This window comes from Micropterus salmoides, unplaced genomic scaffold (genome assembly GCF_014851395.1).
Source record: "Micropterus salmoides isolate LMB-PRFRI ecotype aquatic unplaced genomic scaffold, ASM1485139v1 Ms_hic_scaffold_1927, whole genome shotgun sequence".
NCBI classification, from domain to species: domain Eukaryota; kingdom Metazoa; phylum Chordata; class Actinopteri; order Centrarchiformes; family Centrarchidae; genus Micropterus; species Micropterus salmoides.
Window position 1 is genome coordinate 1 of NW_024041070.1, and position 22,154 is coordinate 22,154.

Sequence of the window (22,154 nt, forward strand, 5' to 3'; positions counted from 1 at the left end):
GACCGAATGGAGAGCCCTACTCCCCCGACAGCCTGTTCTACCTCTGCCTCGGCATTCAACAGGCAAGATATTTGTTATACACAACACATAAGTGGGGTCAGTGAACGGCCACAAGCAGTCAAGCCATGCCTGCAAAGTGCGCATGTTTTTTCCACTGCCCGGCACAGCAAGGTGAAGTTGTTAACCATGTTGGTGTGTTGTAGGTGTCGCCTGCAGCCCTTTTCTGCTCACTTTTTCTGTACCGAATAGCGCATAATATTTCCATATCTGGTTGATTAGACCTTTTGTTATTATAGAAGAGCAACGCTAATTTGCTGACACATTGTATTTCCTATAACTTTTCACAATAAAAGCATCCCACCTGCTATTGTAGCTTCACATGAAAATTTTCCACTGGCGGGATAAGTTTTCATGTGAAGCTACAATAGCAGGAAAAGTTGGGTACACACTAGCAGTAACATAACAGAGATCTAATATGGCTGAAAGTGATCACTAAACAGTAGAATAATGCTGATATGTGAAAGTACATACAGGAACACAGGAGTGATATTAATCAGCAAAACACACAGTTTCGTGAAGACATGAAAAAAGTATTGAGAGCTGACTACAGAGAGAAAACTGAGCTTTCTCTCCAGTCTCCCGCACAGATACACAGGTTTAGCTACTGATGACACGGCTAAGGGGCGTGGACCATCACGGATTAGCTGTAGTTGGAGCCGAAACCAAGCAGAACCAAAGCAGCACGGCTCTGCTTGTTATCTTCTGCTGAGGCTGCAGTAGAAACACATCATCACAGCTTGACTTGGCACGGTGCAGTTAAAACAGACCCCCCTGGGTAAAAACCCTAAAAAAGATGGACAAACATCTCTGAACAGTCCCCATCATATCAAAATCAAACATACCGACTGTGAACATCACCACTTTTCACACATTCGCTCAAGTCCAAACTTGACAATGATTTTAACAGTAATAATTGGATGGCCAGCAATTGTGCTTTGCTCAAGTACAACTAACAAAATAATATATTGTAGGAAAAAATATGGCAGGTATTCTCATTGTAACCTTTTGTCTCTCTGTAGTACCTGTTTGAGAACGGTCGTGTGGAGAACATATTCATGGATCGGTTCTACAACAAGTTCTCCACTGAGTTCACTAATATGCTGAGAGTTTTCAAGCCCTCAGTCACATCAAGTGGTGAGTTATAAATGTTACATTTTGTTTCGTCAAATATTCAGTTTGTATTCTTGTCAGTTTCTGTTTTACACAAACATACCCACATTTTTCCAGATTTGAAACCGGTCCCTCTCCCTCTTTGCAGGTTATATCCATTCAAGGGTGGAGGAGGAGTTCCTGTGGGACTGTAAACAGTTGGGAGCGTACTCTCCCATCGTCCTCCTCAACACTCTGCTCTTCTTCTGTTGCAAGTACTTTGGCTTCACCACGGTGGAGCAGCACCGCCAGCTGTCCTTCGCCCATGTCATGCGCTGCACCAAAACCAACCAGAACAACACCAAGACCACCTTCCTGCGCTTCTACCCCCCGATATCCATAAATGAGGCAGAGCCAGGTACCAAAGTGGCTGAGAGTTTGTTTGTTCCATACCAACATCTAACGTAATAACATAGACTTTAAAATATTAAAACACATCAACAGTCCTCTTACATTGGAATCCTCAAATTTGTATTTTAACCATCACAAATTCTTTGCTTTTATATAAATGGTTTTGAGGAAGTCAAGCAATTTACATGCAGAAATGTTTTGCAAAAGATCATTCACATTACCTGATTGTGTGCTGAAAAGCTGCACAAAATGATCATGAAACTTCTGGAGATATTGCAGAAAAATCTAAAAATCTGAACCATTAAATTTTACATAAAGAAAAAGCAATTGGCACCAAGGCCAGCATAAACTTCAAAATACATATGCAGCAGCACATTTGTGTAGTTTTGATTGAGAGTCCTGAACCTGATTAAAACCTGAATTTTTACCATAATGCATATAAGACAGTTTTAGTCTGCTGTTTTAAAAAAACACACACTGTAGACGGTAAATTCTCACAAGAGATAATTATTTCATTAATTTATCGATCTATTTGGTTTGTTGCAGAGCCGTCTGAGAAGGCAATAGGAAAGCCCCTTAGTGTTATTCCAAGTATAGTTTTCATTAATAATATATTTACCTGCAGTTCTGTTCTGTGTTAAAAAGTGCTACCACAACATTTACCTGAAATAGATTTATAGTAGAAATGCTGTAAATGTATTTGTGTACTGTTTCCTCTTCAGATCCAGAGGTTCCGGCAAAGAAGCGTAAGGAGGAGGAGAGTAAAGACGATGTTCTGGAGATGATGGAGAACACAGAGAACCCTCTCCGCTGTCCAGTCAGACTGTACGAGTTCTACCTCTCCAAGTGGTGAGTATAGTACCACACTGAACTCTTAAATGTCTCAGGCTGTTTGAAGTCATCTGCTTACTTCAACTCATTCTGTAATAAGGTGGCTGCTTAACTAGCTGTTGGAACTTGTCTTGGGCTGTAAAGGATATTGTTTGTATGATACTCTCATTTCCCGTATTGCCACTTTTTTAAAAACTGTAACTTTGCCCAAGCCTATGTGGGGTGGCTGTGGCTTCCCCCACCCTGCGTGTTGAAGTGTCCTTGGGCAAGACACTGTATCCAAATTGCTACCTTTCTGATGAGCAGGTGGTGTCTTCCTTCTGGCATCACACAGCCAGCCAGTCTGTGAATAGGGTGAATGTGACATGAAGACTAGAAAAGCACTATACAAGTACAGTCCATTTATTATTTATACCCACTGGCTTTTCTTCGACTGTCTTGTCCTACCAAGTTCCTTTTTAATGTTTCTATCATACACGTGAGACTAAACTGAAACTTAGTGCTGCACATTGGTCTCCTCAATCCCCTGGTTCCTATGTTGACATTAACAACTGTCTGCCATCCAGCTCGGAGTCGGTCAAGCAGCGCACCAACCTGTTCTACCTTCACCCCGAGCGCTGCTGCGTCCCCAACAGCCCCTTGTGGTTCTCCTCCACCCCTCTGGATGATAGCACCATGGAAGCCATGCTCATCCGCATCCTCACCGTCAGAGAGCTGCATCTAAAGACGAGGAAAGACGGAGGGACGGCGAAGCAGACTTCCAGTGACCCGCCATTTATACCTGACGAGGAGGACAATGGGGATTCAGAGTGATGAAATGAGCTTTATTGGTGCAACATCAGCTTGTGGTGTAAATGTTTGTAAATAAACTGAAATGTTCATTCAAAACATAGCCCAATAAACATCAATGGACGGAATAAATCTCACATACATAAATACAGTGTGCTTGAACTGCCAAGAAAGTCATACTTCCTAAACCACACATTGATCAGGATTTAGAGATCTTCAAATGCAGTGTTTGTGTAGGTGAGATGCAAGACTCAGCTCAGCATTCGGACTTTTTACTTCTCCTCAGCAGGACACGTAGCTGTCCTTTGGTGTTTTATCCAGTGAATGGTTGCTTATCATGGCTACTTTTTTCCTTCCACGTGTTATGATTCGTTAAATTCCTGTGAAAGTTTTTTCGGGGTTATTTTGTTCTTGTTTGAGCTATAATGGGGAACATTTTTTTATTTCTGTTGGTGTCGGTGAGCAAATGTCCACCCCAGAAGACAAACGGAAACTGGGCTTTTTGTAATGTAGGTGTTCACTGGCAAATTAACAGTTTAGTTTCATCAATGCCATAATTTGGATTCAGTTTGTCAGTGAAACAGCCAATGCTTATTTCCAGACCCAATATTTTTACAGATTTTAATACCCTTTTAATACACTGTGGATTTTTCCTCCATTTCTGTGGGTAGAATTGCTTCTCCAAGTCACGGTAAAATGTACAAGATCAATTTACGCACAAACTTCCTTCAACACACATTGTGTGTTGTGCTCAACAGATTTAATCAATGCCATGATTTGGATTCAGTTTGTCAGTGAAAAAGCCCACGTTTATTTCCAGACCCAATACCTTTGCAGTTTTTAATACGCTGTGGATGGTTCCTTTATATCTATAGCTGGTGGAATTGCTGTTTGAGAGGCTTCTCCAACAAACCATGGCAAAATCTACAAGATCAATTCACACAAAAAACCTTGCTTCAACACACACTGCTCAACAGATAATTTTACCTTTAAAGGTCTAGTCCCTTCTCTGAACACACTGAATTGAGCAAAAGAATTTGAGGATTGAGGATTTTAGACATGCTATTTCATCCAAAGCGTCTTCTGAGACTTTGAGTGTTTTGCATAACCACCAGGTATTGTATAAAAAAAGAAAGTTAAATACTGTCCCTTCATGTATGTCTTGGTTATATTAACCCCAGTCCTTTAGAGTACGGATGCCAAGGTTGTGAGTATTTTCTATTGTATGTTCTTTATGAATAAAAGCATTTAAAAACAGTGTTTCCTAAGAGACTCAACAATTACTGGGGTATAAGTTACTGAATAAAGGGACAGTTGATATTAAATATTTTCCCTGTGTCCTCATAAACCACCCATGTCAGTAATTTCGTGTGTTTGACTGTCCACCGCTGCTCCCTGCGGTGGAGACATTCACGGCCGCTGATTCGCTGCTTCCCGAGCAGGACTGTGACGTTCAATCTGTGATTGGCTGGAGCACAATACAGCGTCATCGTCACGGGGTCTGAAAACAGGAAAGAAATGAGATATGGCTGCCTCTGTTGTGGCACCACTTGTAATTCTGCTTTCTTGTACTTGGGGATTTTGAAACAAAGGTAAGTGTTGCTGTTTAAAATATATATTGATCGTACTGCGTTACATGTATTTAAGTCAAAAGCAATCGATAAAGTGGTGGCTAACAGCTAATAGCTTATCCAGCACTTGCTTGTTAATGTTGGCATGCTAGCAATGCTTGTGTACATTACTGACTAAGGTTAGTTAAACAGGAGTCTGAGACTAGTATCTTAACAATACTGTTTTGATATAAACACAAATAGACATTGCCTGACAGGATGCATAACAGCCAATGTACCCAAGCAGCTAACTTTAACATTACTGTTGTTTTTCTTAGTTTCAACACAAATGCATTTCTGTTAATGTCCACATGTGGTTTGTAGTCACACACATGAAGATACTTTGCCTTTTTGTTTTTGGCTTTAGCAGCCAATGGAGACAGGAGATTTTTTATTTCACGTGACATAATTGACATAATGTTACTAACAATAATGTGGTAACTAGTACTGCTTTAGTTTTAAAAGCTTAACAGTTCAAATAACAGTTCTAGTAACATACTACTGTTTACTGCCACTTATTATTATGTATTTGTTACTTCTGTATTTCAATACTGTTTATATATGTGTGTGTATTTACTATCCAACACAACCCCTGCACAAAAATATTTATTTATTCCACAATCTTTTGCACCATGCTCTTACCTCACTATTGGTTTGCTCTCTCCCTGCCTACATGGTTGTTGTTTTGTTTAAAATGTATGTGTGTTCTGCACACTGTGTCTATGGTTGCTCCTTGCTGAGCGATGCTGAGTGATTGCAAAATCACAGTGTTTCACCTAGGGAACACACCATGTAGCACCGAGGTGTCTTTGTTGGATGAATACATTTATTCATTTGGCAGATGCTTTTATCTGAAGTGACTTACATTTCAGGAACAACATACAATCATCAATACAGTAAGAGATCTATAATAGATACTAGTAAGAACAGCAATAAATACTAGTATGAGCTAATAGCGAGTACGGCATCAGTAGGGTAAATACCTAGGGAAAGAAGTAAGAGTTAATGAGTAGGACAGTCTATACAAGAGAATTGTAAGAAAAATGTTAGAGGTGTGACTAACCTGTTGCTTGGAAGCAGCAAGTGATTAAAATACTTTTATAATATTCTGCCAAACATGCTATTTTGTGCCTCTTGTTTTTGCAAAGAACATTATGCTCAGTAGATCTCATATCATCCAAACCTAATTAGTATCTTTGAAAAACTTTCCAGATGTCATGGAGAAGAAGAGAAGGCAACTGACTCCTGAGCAAGATGCCCTCGGGCACATAGTTGCTTGTAAAGACAAACCCTTCCTGGAGGAAAGGTTTATAGACTCTTCTAAAGGTAGGGTTACATTTCTGAGAGCACTCGCTGTATTGATATTGAAGGGATTTCTGGTGTCCTTCAGAATTATTTTCCGTTTACTGTAGATGTGCTTCAATACATTTACTGTGTTAATGATTGGAAGTGCCTTCCAACTAAGATGCACAAAACTAAACATTGGTGCTTTATAATCAAGTTAAAAGATTTTGTATATTTATCAAGCATGGGTATTCAGACTTAAAATGAATGGCAACCCAGTTTAGAGTTGGACAATGCAAACTGATGGAAAATGTGAATTACTTCATAGTAAAAGACTTAAAAAATACTATTTCTTATATATTTGTTTGGTTAAAGTAAAACAATGGTCATGCAAATAACGATTGGTTTTGGCAATTGGACCTGCATTACACTGGATTAATGTTTTCTTGTTAATCTTTGCTTTTCTAGGGAGAGGAGTGTTCACCCACAAAGCCATTAAACCATCCATGTTTGTTGTTGAATATCGGGGGAATATCGTTTCTCACAAAGACACATCGTCTAGGAAGAAATGTGGTGATACTCTGAACAATTTTTTGTTTGAGTTTTCATGGAAAGGAGCACACTGGTGGTAAGTTATTTGCTTGTTTTTTCAATTTTGTCATAAAGAGCCTGGTTAGGTTTTCTACAGTTTATTTTATAAGAAGACAATATAAGATAGGCTAGAATTTATTTTTCCCAATGGAAATTGTTCATCAGTTGCAGTATAAAGTAGGACGGTTGCAAAAATAATTTAATACACACACACAGACTTATATGGTGTGCAGTCAAGAGTGGTAGAAGTTTCATTAAGGGTATTTTGCTTGCAGTGTTGATGCTTCGAAAGATGATAGGACCCTTGGGAGACTCGTGAATGACGATCACATAAGTCCCAACTGTGAAATGAAGAAAGTTGTGTATGAGGGAAAACCACACTTGTGCCTGTTTGCAGTGAAAGAAATATCTCCAGGCGAGGAGATAACTTACAACTATGGGGACTCCTCTTACCCGTGGCGCTCAACGGTAGGTTTTTGTTATAGAAGGAACTTTTGATTTTTTTAATTAGAATTACAGTCACTTGTTACTTTTATTAGGTACACATTGCTAAAATCAATGCTGTCTAATACAACATTCCTGCAATAAATCCTATTTCCATTAATATTATAACTCTATTTTTTGTGTAAAGTGTTTTAGAGAAGTGTTGATTCGACTTGTTTTTTAATTTGGAGGATGTAGTATGTGATTGTCACAGATATTTCCATTAAATTGTATCTGCTTATTCAGACAGTCTCATAATTGGCCGTGTTACGTTTGTTGTAATTAATAAATGGGGCACTTTGTGTAATGGCCTTTGGGACAATTGGCGTTAATCGCTTGAATAATAAAAATTGCCCATAAGTTGATTATTATTGAAAGAAGCAGGATGAAATAAAATTTTAAAAAATGAAATGTATTTTTAAAATCAATTTTTTTATTTCAGACTTTCACGATTTTATTATATTTTTAATATATATGTATACACACACACACACACACACACACACACACACACACACACTTGGCATTTTACAGGACTCCTATGATGGATCGAGTACCTCAAACACAGGCTTTAATGCTACTTCATCAACACCAAGGACTGAAGGGGTATGTAAAAGACTAAATTAATGCTTTGAGCAGCTGTTACAGTTCACACTCCAGTAAATGAGGCAGTATTAGCAACATGTAAACACACTGCTTTTGTACACACACTGCTTTTGTACACAACTAAAGCTCAATTTAAAAAAAAGTGTGGTTTCAGTAGCCTCTTGGAATCTCTGCTGTTTATTAGTGAGTTTTAGAGGTGATGAGAACCTTTGGACAGAGCTAGGTTATGTATCTACTCTGAACAGTCTAGTAGATTGCTTGTTTTCTGTGTATAATTCTATAGGACTCAGCAGGTTCCAGCTTTGAAAAGTCTGATGATGACGAACTACCTGACAGTGGACCAAGTCAGGATAAGGACAGTTTTGCCAACACTAACAGTCAGCTGGAGGACGAGGCTGCTTTCAGTCCCGATGAACTCAACTCGGATGAAGAATATGAGCCCAGCAGGCCTGTACGAAAGCCCATGGACTCTTCCTACACCTGTAAAAATTACTGTTATGTTTGCGGGGCAGGTTTCACTAAAATCGCTCGACATCTTTTAAGGCATGCTAATGAAGAGCCTGAAATTGCTGAAGCTTTTGCATTTCCCAAACTCTCCAAGGAACGAAAAAGATTACTTGATGTATTACGGAACAGGGGAAATTACAAACATAATCAAGAGGTGATGAAGAATAAAAGTGGACCATTAAAACTAAGAAGACGACCAACAAGCACCGCCAGTGCTAAAACATACGTGCATTGTCTATATTGTAAAGGCATGTTCAAACGTAAGGAGATGTGGAGGCATGTAGCTAGATGTCAATCAAAGACGACATCAAACTCTGCAACTGGTGACAAGACAAGAGTCTTAAGTGAGATGGCTCTTGCAGATTCACCATTCTCCCACAAACTCCCTTCTGGTGTGTGGAAGATGCTGCTAACAATGAATCAAGATGAGATTGCATTTGCAGTTCAAAATGATTTCCTTATAATACAGCTGGCACAGTATCTGTGCGAGAAGTATAGAAATAATCCAAATAAACATGATTACATCAGACAGAAGCTGCGAGAAATGGGAAGACTTTTGTTAGCGCTGCATAAAAAGTCAGTATTTAGCTTCGAAGATGCTATCAAACCCAGAAACTTCTACAAAGTTGTTGAGGCTGTCAAAGACATTGCTGGTTTCAATGAAAAGCTGCAGGGCTACAACAAACCAAGTCTTGCTTTGAAATTGGGACATTCACTCAAAAAGATAGGTACCATTGTCCTCTCTAAACATGATGGCAATGAGCAGATGATGAGCGACGCAAAGACATTCATGAAATTGTGTGCAAAGGAATGGAGTGAGCTTGTCTCCCACACAGCTCTCGCTTCGTTGAGTGGACAAAAAGTAAACAACCCGTCTACCATACCGTTCACACGTGACGTGCAGGTCTTCTACAAGTACCTGGAAACAACATCGGCTTCTGCCACTGAAAACTTGACAGTGAGTGAGAGCCCACAGGTCTACGGTGCACTTTGCAGAGTGATACTTGCACAAGCGTCAGTCTTAAACAAATGTGCCCCTGAAGTTTCGAAAATGACACTGAAGACATTCCAGGAGAGGGATGACGCTACCCGAGTGTTGTCCAAGCACTTCATCAGAATCAATATCGAGAAAATGACTGGCCAAAACGTTCCTGTCTTGTTGACCTCTGACCTTGTCAGTGCATTAACACTGCTCATGAGCAAGAGGAAAACATGTGGTGTACATCAAGACAATCCTTACTTGTTTGCAAAGCCTGACGCTTCTGCTACAAGCCACTTCCACGGAAGGATCTGCATCAGGGCTATATCCAGGCTATGTCGCGCAAAGAACCCAGAACATCTCCGGTCGGTGCATCTTCACAAGCACATTGCAAGAGTCTTCCAGATTCTCAACCTGGAGAACGATGAGCTCAATCACCTTGCTAAACTACTGGGCCATGACATCCGGGCTGACAGGGACTATTATCGGTTGCCAGAAGCAGCTGTGGATCTTGCAAAAATAGCTAAACTTCTTTTGGCAATGGAAAAGGGTTCTCTTGAAAGATTCAAAGGAAACTCTTTGGAGGAAATTGAGATTGAAGGTACGTGTCCAGTGTAATACACGTCTGTCCTGCCAGTGCTTGTTTAGTAAAAACAAATAATTTCTTAAAATCTGAATGACTCATGCTGTACGTATAATCATACTTTCTTTTTATTCAAGATGAATTGGAGCCAGATGTGGAGCAGGGCAACCCTGAAAACAGTGACGCTGAGGAGGAAAATGAAGAATCAGATCTTTCATGTCAGCAGAGTGGTAGGTTGTGAGGATCCCCGTACATATTTTCCTGTAATAGTAGTTTTTTTTTTTGTTGAATAGATTTCTTTTCAGAGATAGCAAGTGACACTGAAGTTGATAATGTGCATTGCTACTTGTGCCTTTTGACAATTTTAATACAGACTAAATAATTCGAAATATTTTATTTCATGTTATTGATATTAATTACTGATCTGAAGGAAACACAAATAAAAGAAACCATAGAAATCATGATGAGGTTATTGGGGATTAATGTAGAATAAGGACAGTGTAATGTAAAGACACCACAGAAGAAGAGTGTTAAGAAGTCTGACACAGGTTGCATGAGGTAAGGATTTTTAAATTATTTGCAATCATCCAAACCAGCTTGCCAAATATTTTACGTATCACAAATGCTATACATTCAAGAAATAAATAAGAACTGTTTTTTAGACCACATGTCACAAAGTGCCTCATAAATCAATAAAAAAAATATATTTTATATTATTTAACTTGTAGTTTTACCTCATGTTGTTTTGGTGGTTCATGAAACTTTAGTTGTGCTGTCTGGAACAGTGTTATTTCAAATAATGTGTCTGCAACAATAACCAAATGTATAATAAAAATGGAGTACTTCTTTAAACCAGAAATCTACCATGTATGATGGCATGCTTAAAACCAGTTAAACATGTCGTCTTCTGTTTTCCAAAACAAATGCAGGGTTTGTGCATGAGACCACTGTTGGTCTTGCTTTTGCTTTAATATTTATACATTGTTTTGATAACATTTCCAGATGCTGTGGAACAAGAAGGCACACAACTGACTCCTGAGCAAGATGCCCTGGAGCACATAAAGGTTTGCAGAGACAAAGGCTTCCTGGAAGAAAGGTTCATTGACCCCATAAAAGGTTTTTACTTTTTATTTACTTTTTAACAGGTATTCTCATTTAAGTCGAGATTTCCTTAAATAAGAAAAATGATTCTCTTAGCTCTGTGAAAACGGAAAAATAACAAGTGATATATCCTGTAATGAGCTTGAAGCCAATATCCACTGGTAAATAGGAGGTTTTCCTTCCAGCCTATCAATGGGATGTTTAGACAATGATTGGATATAACTTGGACTATTGTATTTATTCTTGCATTTACAGGGAGAGGTGTGTTTACCCATCAACCCATTGAACCGTCCACCTTTGTCGTTGAGTATCGTGGGATAATCTCTGCCATCTCTCACAAAGAAACCAGGAGAAAGAAATGTGGTGATTCTCTGAAAAATTACTTGTTTGACTTCTCATGGATTGGAACAAACTGGCGGTGAGTTTACTGCTTTTTTTTCTTTCAAGGAGCAGCATTAAATGGTCCTATATTGGCTTCTGTTATAGAGAATCTTTACAAAACCCAAGATAAAGATTGATGTAAAAAACAAAAACAAAGGAAGAAGCATAGCAGCATCAAGTCAAACTCAGTTTTTCACTACCTCCTGTTATGCATGCTGCATGAATTTCTTGTGTGTGTGCAGAAAGATGACCTAAGATACAATATTTTAACATCCATTTTCAATCAGTCCCAGTCGGTGTGATAAGAGTGGTTTTAAGACCGGTGGAAGTTTCATTAAGAGTGTTTTACTTGCAGCGTTGATGCTTCGAAAGAGGATGGGACCCTCGGAAGACTCGTGAATGACGATCACATAAGTCCCAACTGTGAAATGAGGACAGTTGTTTATAAGGGAAAGCCACACTTGTGCCTGTTTGCAGTGAAAGAAATATCTCCAGGCGAGGAGATAACTTACAACTATGGGGAATCCTCTTACCCGTGGCGCTCAACGGTAGGTTTATTTTCTGCAAAGTGTCTTGCTTTTTTCTACTATGTAATAAATGTAATAAGTATCTATTGACATCTAGTGTAGATGTGTCTACAAATGTGTTTACTGTTCTGCTTCCCAAGTTAATGACAAAATATTCTTAAAAATTATTCCAGTATAGTCCAATACAACACCTTGAATCTGAATATCTCTATCTGAACTTAATAAGCTTTGCAAAGGTGGGACTTGTAAGTGTATTCTTTTGCTTTAGATTGTGTAGGTGCACCCAATAAACTGATAAAGTGGTGGGAATTAGTGTTGTCACGATACAAAAATGGTGACTTTGATATTGAAACAATGCCACAGCAAAAAATCTAATGGAATAATAAATTATTATATTTCATTAATTAAAAAAACTGAAAATATTATATCTGCTGTAGAGCTTTTGAGAGCCTGTTATCATTAATTGTCATCTTTTATATATAATTTGACGAAACAAAGAAAGAAAACAAGAAAATGCCCTCAGTAAAACACAGACTTCTGCCGAGGAAGTGTATTGAGTCATGCCTGTTCAGTCTACTTTAAATCACTACTGTAGTGAACATGATGATAATCCTGAGTTTGAGCTTTATAACCAGGGCCACCTGACTTAAAGTTAATGTCATTTAGGTTAATTATTTTCATGATAAATTTAAGTGTAGTTATGTGCTGAGGACTTGTTATTTTTTCATACTTGTAGGTATGTTTTTGACAATGAATTAGTACATTAATAATTAGATTACTGTAGATAAATAGATCAAGGTCATTGTTATGAAAGCTTTTACATGGTATGCAGTAATCTGATATCTTTGATAGTTAACTTTATGTATTTGCAACCAAATATCACTTATTAAACAGTCACGACTCAATACACCTCCTTCAGGAAGGTCTGCGCTCTAATATAAACAATTGACAAAAATGTACATGCCATGTCGGCCACGATCACCAATACCAGTAGTGATTTCATTATAAATGACTCATAATTTGTGTTGTTTATCTGCATACTGCCTGATTTTTTTTTTATTTTTTTTTTGCAGCTTGCATGTTCTGGTAAAGTTAACGTTGTATTTTAAAGTAGAGATGTTTGCCACTTGGGTAAGCTTGGCTAAACTAAGACAAATTGAACATCGCCCTTCATTTCCTCGTCAAACTCCGATGCTAAAAATGTTTGCTTGTCACACAATGAATCACTCTCGTTTGACATGTCTGTCGGGGGAAATGCTGTCGTGTTGCCTCCCTTGGTTTGCGTGGATTTGAAACCTCTTTAACAGACAGGCTTTGTGGTGTCCATGGGCTCATATTACATAGTTCGCAAAGTGCGTCTGCTTTGTTGACAAACCGAGGAAGCGCTTGTGTGGTTTGAAGCTACGTCTCTCCTGGCGCTGCAGACACGCCCACTCTGCCTGTAGTACACGTGCTCAAGCTCGAGCGAGTATGTAGACACAGCATCCCGCAACATGTTGAAAAGTCAGGTAAACTCCGGCTGCAACCTTACAGTAATATTTTATATCATCTTGACGTTAAACTGCCAGGAACTCTGCATAACACCGGTAGTTTTTAGGTGTTAGCGGACCACTCCGTGAGCTGTGGTGGTGGAAACAGCATGTACCCCAAACAAGTGACCGTGAACATTAGCAAAACAAAGAGCAGACATTTTTCTCAGGAGTTGGTTGACCAGAGCTAAACACCAGTGATTACTGGACTTCTATTCATCTTGTTGTCAGACAGTTGACTGACCCCTGTTCCTGTTTCTGTTGATGTAAGAGCTAAAGATCCAGAGTGGCAGAAGTTGCTTTGTGCAGCCTGTGTGTATTCACTCACTGTGGCTTGTCTGGCTTCAGGAGCACTAAAGATTGAGATATGGATGTGAAAATATTAAGTTGCGTTATGCTAAGCTGCAAATGATCTCCTCAAAAATGTAACTTCTCCTGTGGACCGCAAGAACTGATTGGGTGCTTGTTAGGGGCGAAATGACTTTGCCCGGGCCCAAGTTAAAGATGGTCATGGAGGGACCTCCCGTCACAGTGGCATAATGTCAGTAACAAATTAAAGAAGTTAAAGATTGCAGCTATAAAACAACCTGCCTCTGCGAAATGCACTGCACAGTTGACACCTAAACTAAATGAAATCAGACATCATTCTATAAACTAGAAGAGTCACAATACCAAGACTAAGACGGTTATAGAGATGCCTACTTCATAGGAGATTAAAACAAAACTTAACTGACAGGGCACCACTTTGACATAACAAAATGTTTCATGTCTGCTCATAGGCATTATAAACAAAACTCAAGTGTGTAGATTGATTACTAGTCAAATAAATAATAAGTTGTACTTGCATTATTTGCACTCTCTCCTGAGCTTTTTGCTATGTGAAGTAGTTTATTAAACCCTTTAAATCCAGCTGGCAGGCAGGGCTTTGTTGATTGACAGTGTGTCCAGATTAACAGGTCTGTCCCAGTGAGCTCTATGGGTAAGAGGCCACAGTCACTGGAATTGCTGGATTTTGCTACTCAGCAGTGCGCAAGTTATTCTGTGCGCGCCCACGTTGCACATCTTTAACATAAAATTCCATGATTTAGATGTACTTACTGTAAAGTTATGTGGCCATGAAGTGTTCGTATGTCAACGTATTTCATATTATTCTGATGTTATTGAATATGAATGACATCAAGTGTGAGACGGAGACACCATGAAGTAAGAGGCTTAACTCACTGACTATTGTAAATACCTACACACAAAATAATACTTGTTTATGTAAAATATCAGATTAAATTGTCAGATTACTCTACACAATTTAAGAGGTCATTTGCAACTGTCTGCTGGTGCAACATTAAGGAAGTTGAAGACTCTGTTATCTTCTCCTTTTTTAGTGATCTAACAAAGCCATCTCTTCTGCAAACTTTCTGCTTTAGCCCTACACAACGTGAACACAACGAGTGCAAGTCAGTAATCTCCCGTACTCTAATTAAATCAAGTAGGTGTAGGTATCTGCTGCGGGACTCTTGTTAACCGCTAATAATAAATGTGGCTTAAAATGACACAACTGAAATAGCAGCACAAGTATGTTCATTACTCCGGTCTACCTCAAACCACAGTGAGACAGATACGAGAACAGATCAAGCAAAACAAAGTTAAACACAAGTTTAAAGAAAATGTGAGTATTGAATGAAGCTGAAATTACTACAGTCTTAAGAATTTGCACATTGAGGGTAATGTTACACAAACTTGTTTTGGATATGTGTATAAAATTGCTTGTTCATAATTGCAGGCTGAGGACTCTGCTGGATCCTCCACTTCTGCAGAATCCTGCTCTGATGACGATTATGTACCTGAAGGTGAACCAAGTAGCGATGATGGATCTAAAAACAACAACCCAGATCCAGATTCTTCTGAACAGCAGAGCTTTGTGCAGCAACCCGTTGATGCCTCGTGCATCCAGCAGGATAGTGACGATGATTACAGCTCTGATGATTTTACATCTGATGGAGAGCCGGAAGGCACTTCCCGCACCAACAAAAATTATTGTTACGTTTGCGGTAAAGCTCAATCAAAAATTTCCCGTCACCTTTTCACCCACAGAAATGAAGAGGACGAAATAGCTGAAGTGTTTGCACTCCCCCTATACTCTAAGGAACGAAATATCCTACTGGATAAGTTACGAAACAGAGGAAATTACAAACACAATCAAATGGTTTTGAAGACCCACTGTGGAGAACTGAAAGTGAAAAGAAGAAAATCAAACATGTCCACCGCTGTTAAAACATATGCACTCTGTCTATATTGTAAAGGCATGTATAGCCGTAAGGACATGTGGCGACACATGCAAAGGTGTGCTTCAAATAAATCCTCAAAACTTCCAGGAGTTGGCAAGACTAAAGTCTTAACTTTGATTGCTGCTGCCGAGTCAACAGACCTCAAAGAAATCTCATCAGATGTGAGGGAGGTATTGACGAAACTGAAGAAAGATGAGATTGCATCTGTAATTGAGAGTGATCCCCATATACTGCTGCTGGCACAGTGTTTGTGCCACATGAATGAAGGTAAAACAAACCGACGAGACCACATCCCACACAGGCTGAGGCTTATGGGGAGACTCCTGTTAAAATTGAGGACAAAATCAATTAGTAGCTTTGAAGATGCAGTCAAACCCGAAAACTTCAGCAAAGTGGTTGAAGCTGTCAGAGAGCTCGCTGGTTTCAATGAAGAGATAAAGTCCTGTGACAGACCAAGTCTTATGCTTAAAATGGGAAATTCGCTCAAGAAAATTGGTCAAATTATCTTCGCCAGGGCTTTGAAAGCGGAGGCAGATGAAGAGACGACACATGAAGCGGAGACATTTATGAAGTTGTGTGCAGAAGAATGGAGCTCTGTCGTCAAATCGAAATCAAGAGTCAACAAACCACAAACCATGTCGTTCATACAGGACGTGCAGCTTTTCTACCAGTGCGTGGAGAAGACGGCAGCGTCTGCAGTTGAAAGCCTGACGATGTATGAAAGTCCTCCGGTCTACAATGCACTTCTCAGAGTGACCGCTGCACAAGTGTCACTCTTAAACAGAAACAATGTAGACGTTTCCAAAGTAACAATCAAGTCATTTAAGGAAAGGGATGAGACTGAGCTTCATGAAGACGCTGCTGTTTACCAGTCACAGTTTGAGCAAATTCTGTCCAAGAACACTGTGAAGATCAATCTAAGGAATGACAAAGATAAAAAAGTTGCCGTTACGTTGACCCCTAAACTACTCTCTGCAATAACACTGCTTGTGAACAAGAGAGAGGCATGTGGTGTACATAATAACAATCCCTTCTTATTCGCAAGACCTGTTGCCACATGTACAAGCTTCTACCACGGACACCAGTGCATCAACACTTTCGTAGCTCGGTGTGGTGCAAAGAACCCGGCGAACCTCAGGTCTACGTTTTTTCGGAGGCACGTTGCAAGAGTTTTCCAGATTCTGAGCCTCACAAATGACGAGCTTGATCAGTTGGCCAGACTACTGGGCCGTGACATTCGGACCGACAGCGAGTATTATCAGACGCCAGAAGCAGCTGTTGACATAGCAAAAATCTTGGAGCTACTATCGGCAATGGAGAATGAATGTCTTGAAAGATTTGAAGGAAAATCTCTTGAGGAGATTGAGGTTGCAGGTATGTTCAGTTCAGTAGTTTAAGGTTTCCTGTGGAGTTTCTTATAAATGACCCGAGGTTATTTTTACATTGAATTTTCACAAAATGCAATTATAATCCATGAATCATATTTTAATCTGATTATTCAAATCAAATAAACAAAATATTGATTATTAAAGTTTTAGTCTTAAAGAAATTGTGATATCAAGATTCTTGTATTAATGTCTTGATAGTTGAAAACATATCACCCCGTGCTACTGGGAGTACAGATGTATACATAGTTTGCTTTCCTTTGAAGATGAACTGGAGCTGGATGTGGAGCACGACAGCCTCGAAAACAGTGACGCTGAGGAAAATGAAGAACCAGAAAGCAGTTTTCAGCTGGGTGGTACGTAATAGGCAATAACTCTTCTACTACCCATTGATCTGTATTATATGTTCTTTCAGAGTAGATTACCCTGTAATAAATCTGAATTAAGACAGATTAATTAAACATTTTCAAAGATTTTGTTGCATATAAAGGTATATTTCTGAACTAACAAGGAACCCTATGATAAATTTGTTTGTCTCTACCTAATCCAGGCCTGTTATACAACATTTGCAGTGCTACATACTAGGACCGAATATTCAAATATTTCATCATTTTGTACACATTCGATTTTTAATTTTGAGATTTGAATGTTGAGGTTCTTTTGTTTATTTTTCACGCGCCTGACTCCGCTCACAGCAGTGAACGTAATGCTCCAGTTTGCATCAAAGGGAACACATAATGAAGCCCTCTTTAAACTGAATGATGACAACAGATGTGTGGCAGTTACGGGGTTTATTCATTTTACATTTGCTTAATGTCATTACAGATCAAAAAAAGTCTAATAACCTACATTTTAAAATTAATCAGTAGCCTAAACTGTAGGCTACAACAACATAATGAACACATTTAAATCATTATATTAGGCCAGTTGAAGAAGAAGAACATGTGGTAGGCTATAATAAAAGTTAAGAGTGATCACGTATAATAACAATATCGCTTCAATAGCGCTCATCCTGTCTGATCTTTTTGGACGCCGTCTGTCTTAAAATATTCCCGTATTCTGCTCTGGACCTGCTGAGTTCAGCCTCTCAGTCTTCCAACCCGGTTCGGCACGCACCTAATCTTCCGCTTTTCCCCGGCTTTATCTCCCGTCCCTTCAAACCCGCAGTAAATATTTCTATTTTATTTAACTTCTTGTTCTCTTAGTCCTGCCCTAGCATAGACATAACACAGTTAAAACAAAGTGTTGTTAATAATAACTTGCTGTTTTAGTTAGCCTGTGCTGTGCTCTCTGTCTCTCACACACACTCTCACACGCAGACTTACATACTCATGTCCGCTGTCATCTCTCCCCCATCAAATTCTCCCTCCCTCATGTCATTGCCAGAACCTCTTGGGCATTTGTCTTTTACTGTTCTGCTTATGTCTATCAAATACGTAGGTGTAGCTCGTGACAGCCAGCTTATCAACAGGCATTTAAACAGTCGGCATAACGCAACTGCTGTATTGACAATTCTGAAACTTTAACTCTCTGACTATCTCTAAGTTAAGCTTTTTTAGTTAACTACTTGCTAAGTTACCGGTACCAAAGGACGCTTTTCTTTGTCTTTTTAGATGTAAAACGTGGGAGGGACATTGCTCATGACAAGGCCACCACATCCAAAGGTAATGCAAAGGCCTTGTGCTGCCAGTACGACTCTACAGATTACTGTCAACTAGTAATCTAATGAGACTCCAGCTCACACTCACCACACAAAGTTTTGTTAAGAGGTTCTTTTATATTTGTGTGGTGACCATGGAGCTAGTTGCGCCTGTTTTTGTGTTTGCATGTGTTTACTTTTCTACTAACATCAGCAGCTGTCAGCATAGGACAGTAAGAGGCCAAATAAATCAAAAACTAAAATATGAACTAAGAGTGGTTATCTATCTAAACAAGTTATTTCGATACTTCTCTTTATTTGTTGACGAGTGATTTTGATACATTTACAGATTGAAATGTGACCTTTATTAACTAACCAGGAGTTGGTATGACATTGGCTGGTGACAAATATTTGCTTTTATTGACTCTGAAAATCTATTTGATCTACAGTTTTAATCTACAGTGGATTTAAGATAAACCCAAAACAACCCAATTGAGAATAAATTTGAGACTTCACTGGCTGAATGAAACTAGTTATAAATAAAAAGTAAATAGTAGATAATCTGCTCACATAACTGTCCCTCTATCTCCTGTAGCTCGTTCCTCCTTTTCCCGAGCTAAAAAACCCAGCGGAGTTTCCAGAGTTTCTTCCGTGAAGAAACGTGGCCGAGGCAGGACAAAAAGGTACGGGGGTCAAGATGAGGAATCTGAGCCGAATGATGAGAAAAACGATGAGGTGAAAACAGAGAAGGATGACGGGTCAGAGAAAATGCCTGCGAGCTGTGCTGTGAACACACCTGAAGAAACACTGTCGCGTAGCAAGGAGGATGCAGCAGACATTTGTTTTAGTGATTATGACGAGGACATGAATGTGGACTTTGACATGGACACCGATGAGGACATTCCCAGAAATGAGGAAGAAGATGGAGATGGTGACACAAACGGCTCAGCAGCAACGCCCAAGAACGACGGCTCGCCTAACAGGGACACCTCTGTTGCAGACCTTGAAGAGACCATGGACACTGATACAGAGAACCATGAGGATGAAAAGAAAGGAAGCGAACAAAATAACTGGACGGATGTGGACGGCAGGAGTCCCTCTGCCATCTTCGATACAGGTAAAATAAATCTGGTGCCTCTAGAGGGAAAGTCAAGGGATTGCCAAAGTCTGTACAAATTTGTCTGTAGAATTTTTTATTATTATTATTATTTACATGGGATCTTGAACATCTGAAGCAAATTTCACAACAATTCATCCAATAGCTGTTGAGATATTTCACTAAAAATGTCAACCTCATGGTGGTGCTAGAGGAAAAGTTAAGAGATCACCAAAGTCGGTAGGCTTCACCTTCTGAGTAGGGTTGTACAATTAATCTAATCGCAATGTCGTCATGTGTGATAACATAACCGCAAAAAGTGTGCGATTTAATAAAACAGAAGAAGTGTGTGTGTGACACTTCTTCTCTGTGTGCACTGCAGTCTGCTTATTATCTCCGCCCACACCGGGATCTCGCATGTGCCCATTGTCGTGGAAATTATATTCCTGGTGAGGGGTTGAGCAAAGAATTGAGTAACAACCAACTGTTGTCTTTGAAGAATTTATTTAACAAAAGAGAATAAACAGAAGTACTAAAACACATATACAGCTGGTCCAGAGACCTGCTGCCTAGGACGGCTTCAGGCGTCTGGCCTTGAGCAAAGGGATGCATTATCATTTACACAGTCTAGGTTTCTATGTTTTGGGGAACAGAGATCCTCTCTCAGCCTTGAATGAACATTCCAGGAGAGGAGAGGAACAACAAGAGAGGAAAACACCAAAACAATCTCACAGCTCTGACCTAAACCCCAGTAAATGTGGACAGACCAACATAAGGAGTAAAGGAGAGGAAAGGTTAAGGATAAAAAAACAATAAATATCTATAACATTAATAGTAATAATAATGATAATATTAAAAGATCATACATAAAAGATTAAATGTAAGAGGACACAATTTTCTGCCGTAACACTCATAAAAACAGATAAGCCTGCATGAGAAAAATTATTTATGAGCAGTGTGCAAGTAACTTTTAAGACAACAACCTACCGTAACCACCCTCCCCTCCCCGCTGCTAATCGTTCAAAAGGTAGTTTGATGTGCTACAGCAAATCATTAAATGTTGAACATATGATTATTGACTTAGTACTTAGCATTAAAAAATTAGAGACCGATGTAGAGCCGTTTGCTTGCACAAGGATTTAATTTTTAAAAAAACCACAAAAATGAAACGGCTATAACTGTTTTATTATTCAACACGTGGTAAAAAAGTATACTATTATTAAATTCTAATTAATGTAGTATTTAAAATATTATTCTTATACTAACAATAAACTATTAACTTAACATAATACTCTTTATTTAATACACTCATGTACAGTTCCTCCTCCAGTTTGTGGATAGAGGCTCCATCTAGCCGCCTCCTCCGTAGAGCAACAGACTTCCCTTGTTCTGTTTTACATCTGTTTTACTAGGTATTGTTAAATATTGTTTAACTTTGTTCAAGTTGAAAATACATATTTCAAAATGTCAGTGTTTTGCGCATTCCTTGATAATTAAGAAAGTAAACTCATAGTACCATTTGTTCCATTGTAATCAAATCGCAATATTGTTCAATAATCGCAATATGACTTTTTCTCCAAATTGTGCAGCCCTACTTCTGAGGATCATGAATGTCTAAGAAAATATCATGGCAATCCATCCAATAGTGTAGAATTTTAACTCTATAACAAAAATGGCTGTACACTCGATGTGATTTCATTATTTATAGGAAAGAAGAACAAACTCCAGCTGCAGTGACTGGAATGAAAGAAGTGAAGATTTAATCCCAAAACTGGACATTGTGAGAACACATTTCTTGTCATTGTTTTCTAATATTATAATAAAAACAACACTTACAAGTATGAATTGCAACTTTTATATATATAACACTTTGGCAACCACGTCACACACAATCTGGTGTTGTGACATGGGCTGGATGATTTGGCCTAAAATCATAATCACAATTAATTGAACATTTTACCTCGATTACGATTAATGAACGATTATTTTGTTTTGATGTTTTTTGCCCTCATAGTTCACTGAAAAGGTTTTTACTGTAAATATGCTCAACTATTAAAGCTGGGTTTACGTTTTTAAATTAAGAGATCATTGATAAGGTAATGTTGAAGTGCAATACCAGAGATACGGTTCTCCTATATTTGGTGCATCGCGCTGCTGAATTATGACCACTGCTGCTAACATGTCACACATTTATTAATATCAGTGCGGTACTTACGTTAATCATTTTCACCCACACACGTGAGGCATGGAAACACTCAACGCTTTGCTAGCTTCCTTTTCTTAATTATCAAAGGACATTACGTGACAGGTGCTGTTATAAGGAGGGAAGGAGGTTAGCGCTAGCTAGCATCTCCCAGAGCTGACGCTGGTCAGGAAGCAGGGCAGGACTCG

General features: G+C 39.0%; 2 protein-coding genes across 2 annotated transcripts; both read left to right on the plus strand.

Annotated features, from left to right (window-relative positions):
* Window positions 1-5: 5 nt before the first annotated feature.
* LOC119911157 (zinc finger MYM-type protein 4-like) lies at window positions 6-4,440 on the plus strand (the record flags this gene model as incomplete). The annotated part of the gene is made up of 5 exons (XM_038729969.1): window positions 6-62; window positions 1,080-1,194; window positions 1,319-1,567; window positions 2,283-2,409; window positions 2,958-4,440. Coding segments are annotated over 5 exons (795 nt in total), but the record flags the coding sequence as incomplete, so codon positions are not given.
* Window positions 4,441-4,661: 221 nt separating this feature from the next.
* LOC119911159 lies at window positions 4,662-21,488 on the plus strand (the record flags this gene model as incomplete). Its single annotated transcript, XM_038729970.1, is given in 15 exon segments — window positions 4,662-4,772; window positions 6,003-6,116; window positions 6,543-6,702; window positions 6,941-7,133; window positions 7,683-7,754; window positions 8,038-9,841; window positions 9,961-10,053; window positions 10,826-10,939; window positions 11,180-11,342; window positions 11,661-11,853; window positions 15,139-17,017; window positions 17,295-17,384; window positions 18,642-18,692; window positions 19,263-19,784; window positions 21,472-21,488. Coding segments are annotated over 14 exon segments (5,460 nt in total), but the record flags the coding sequence as incomplete, so codon positions are not given.
* Between the last annotated feature and the right edge of the window lie 666 nt (window positions 21,489-22,154).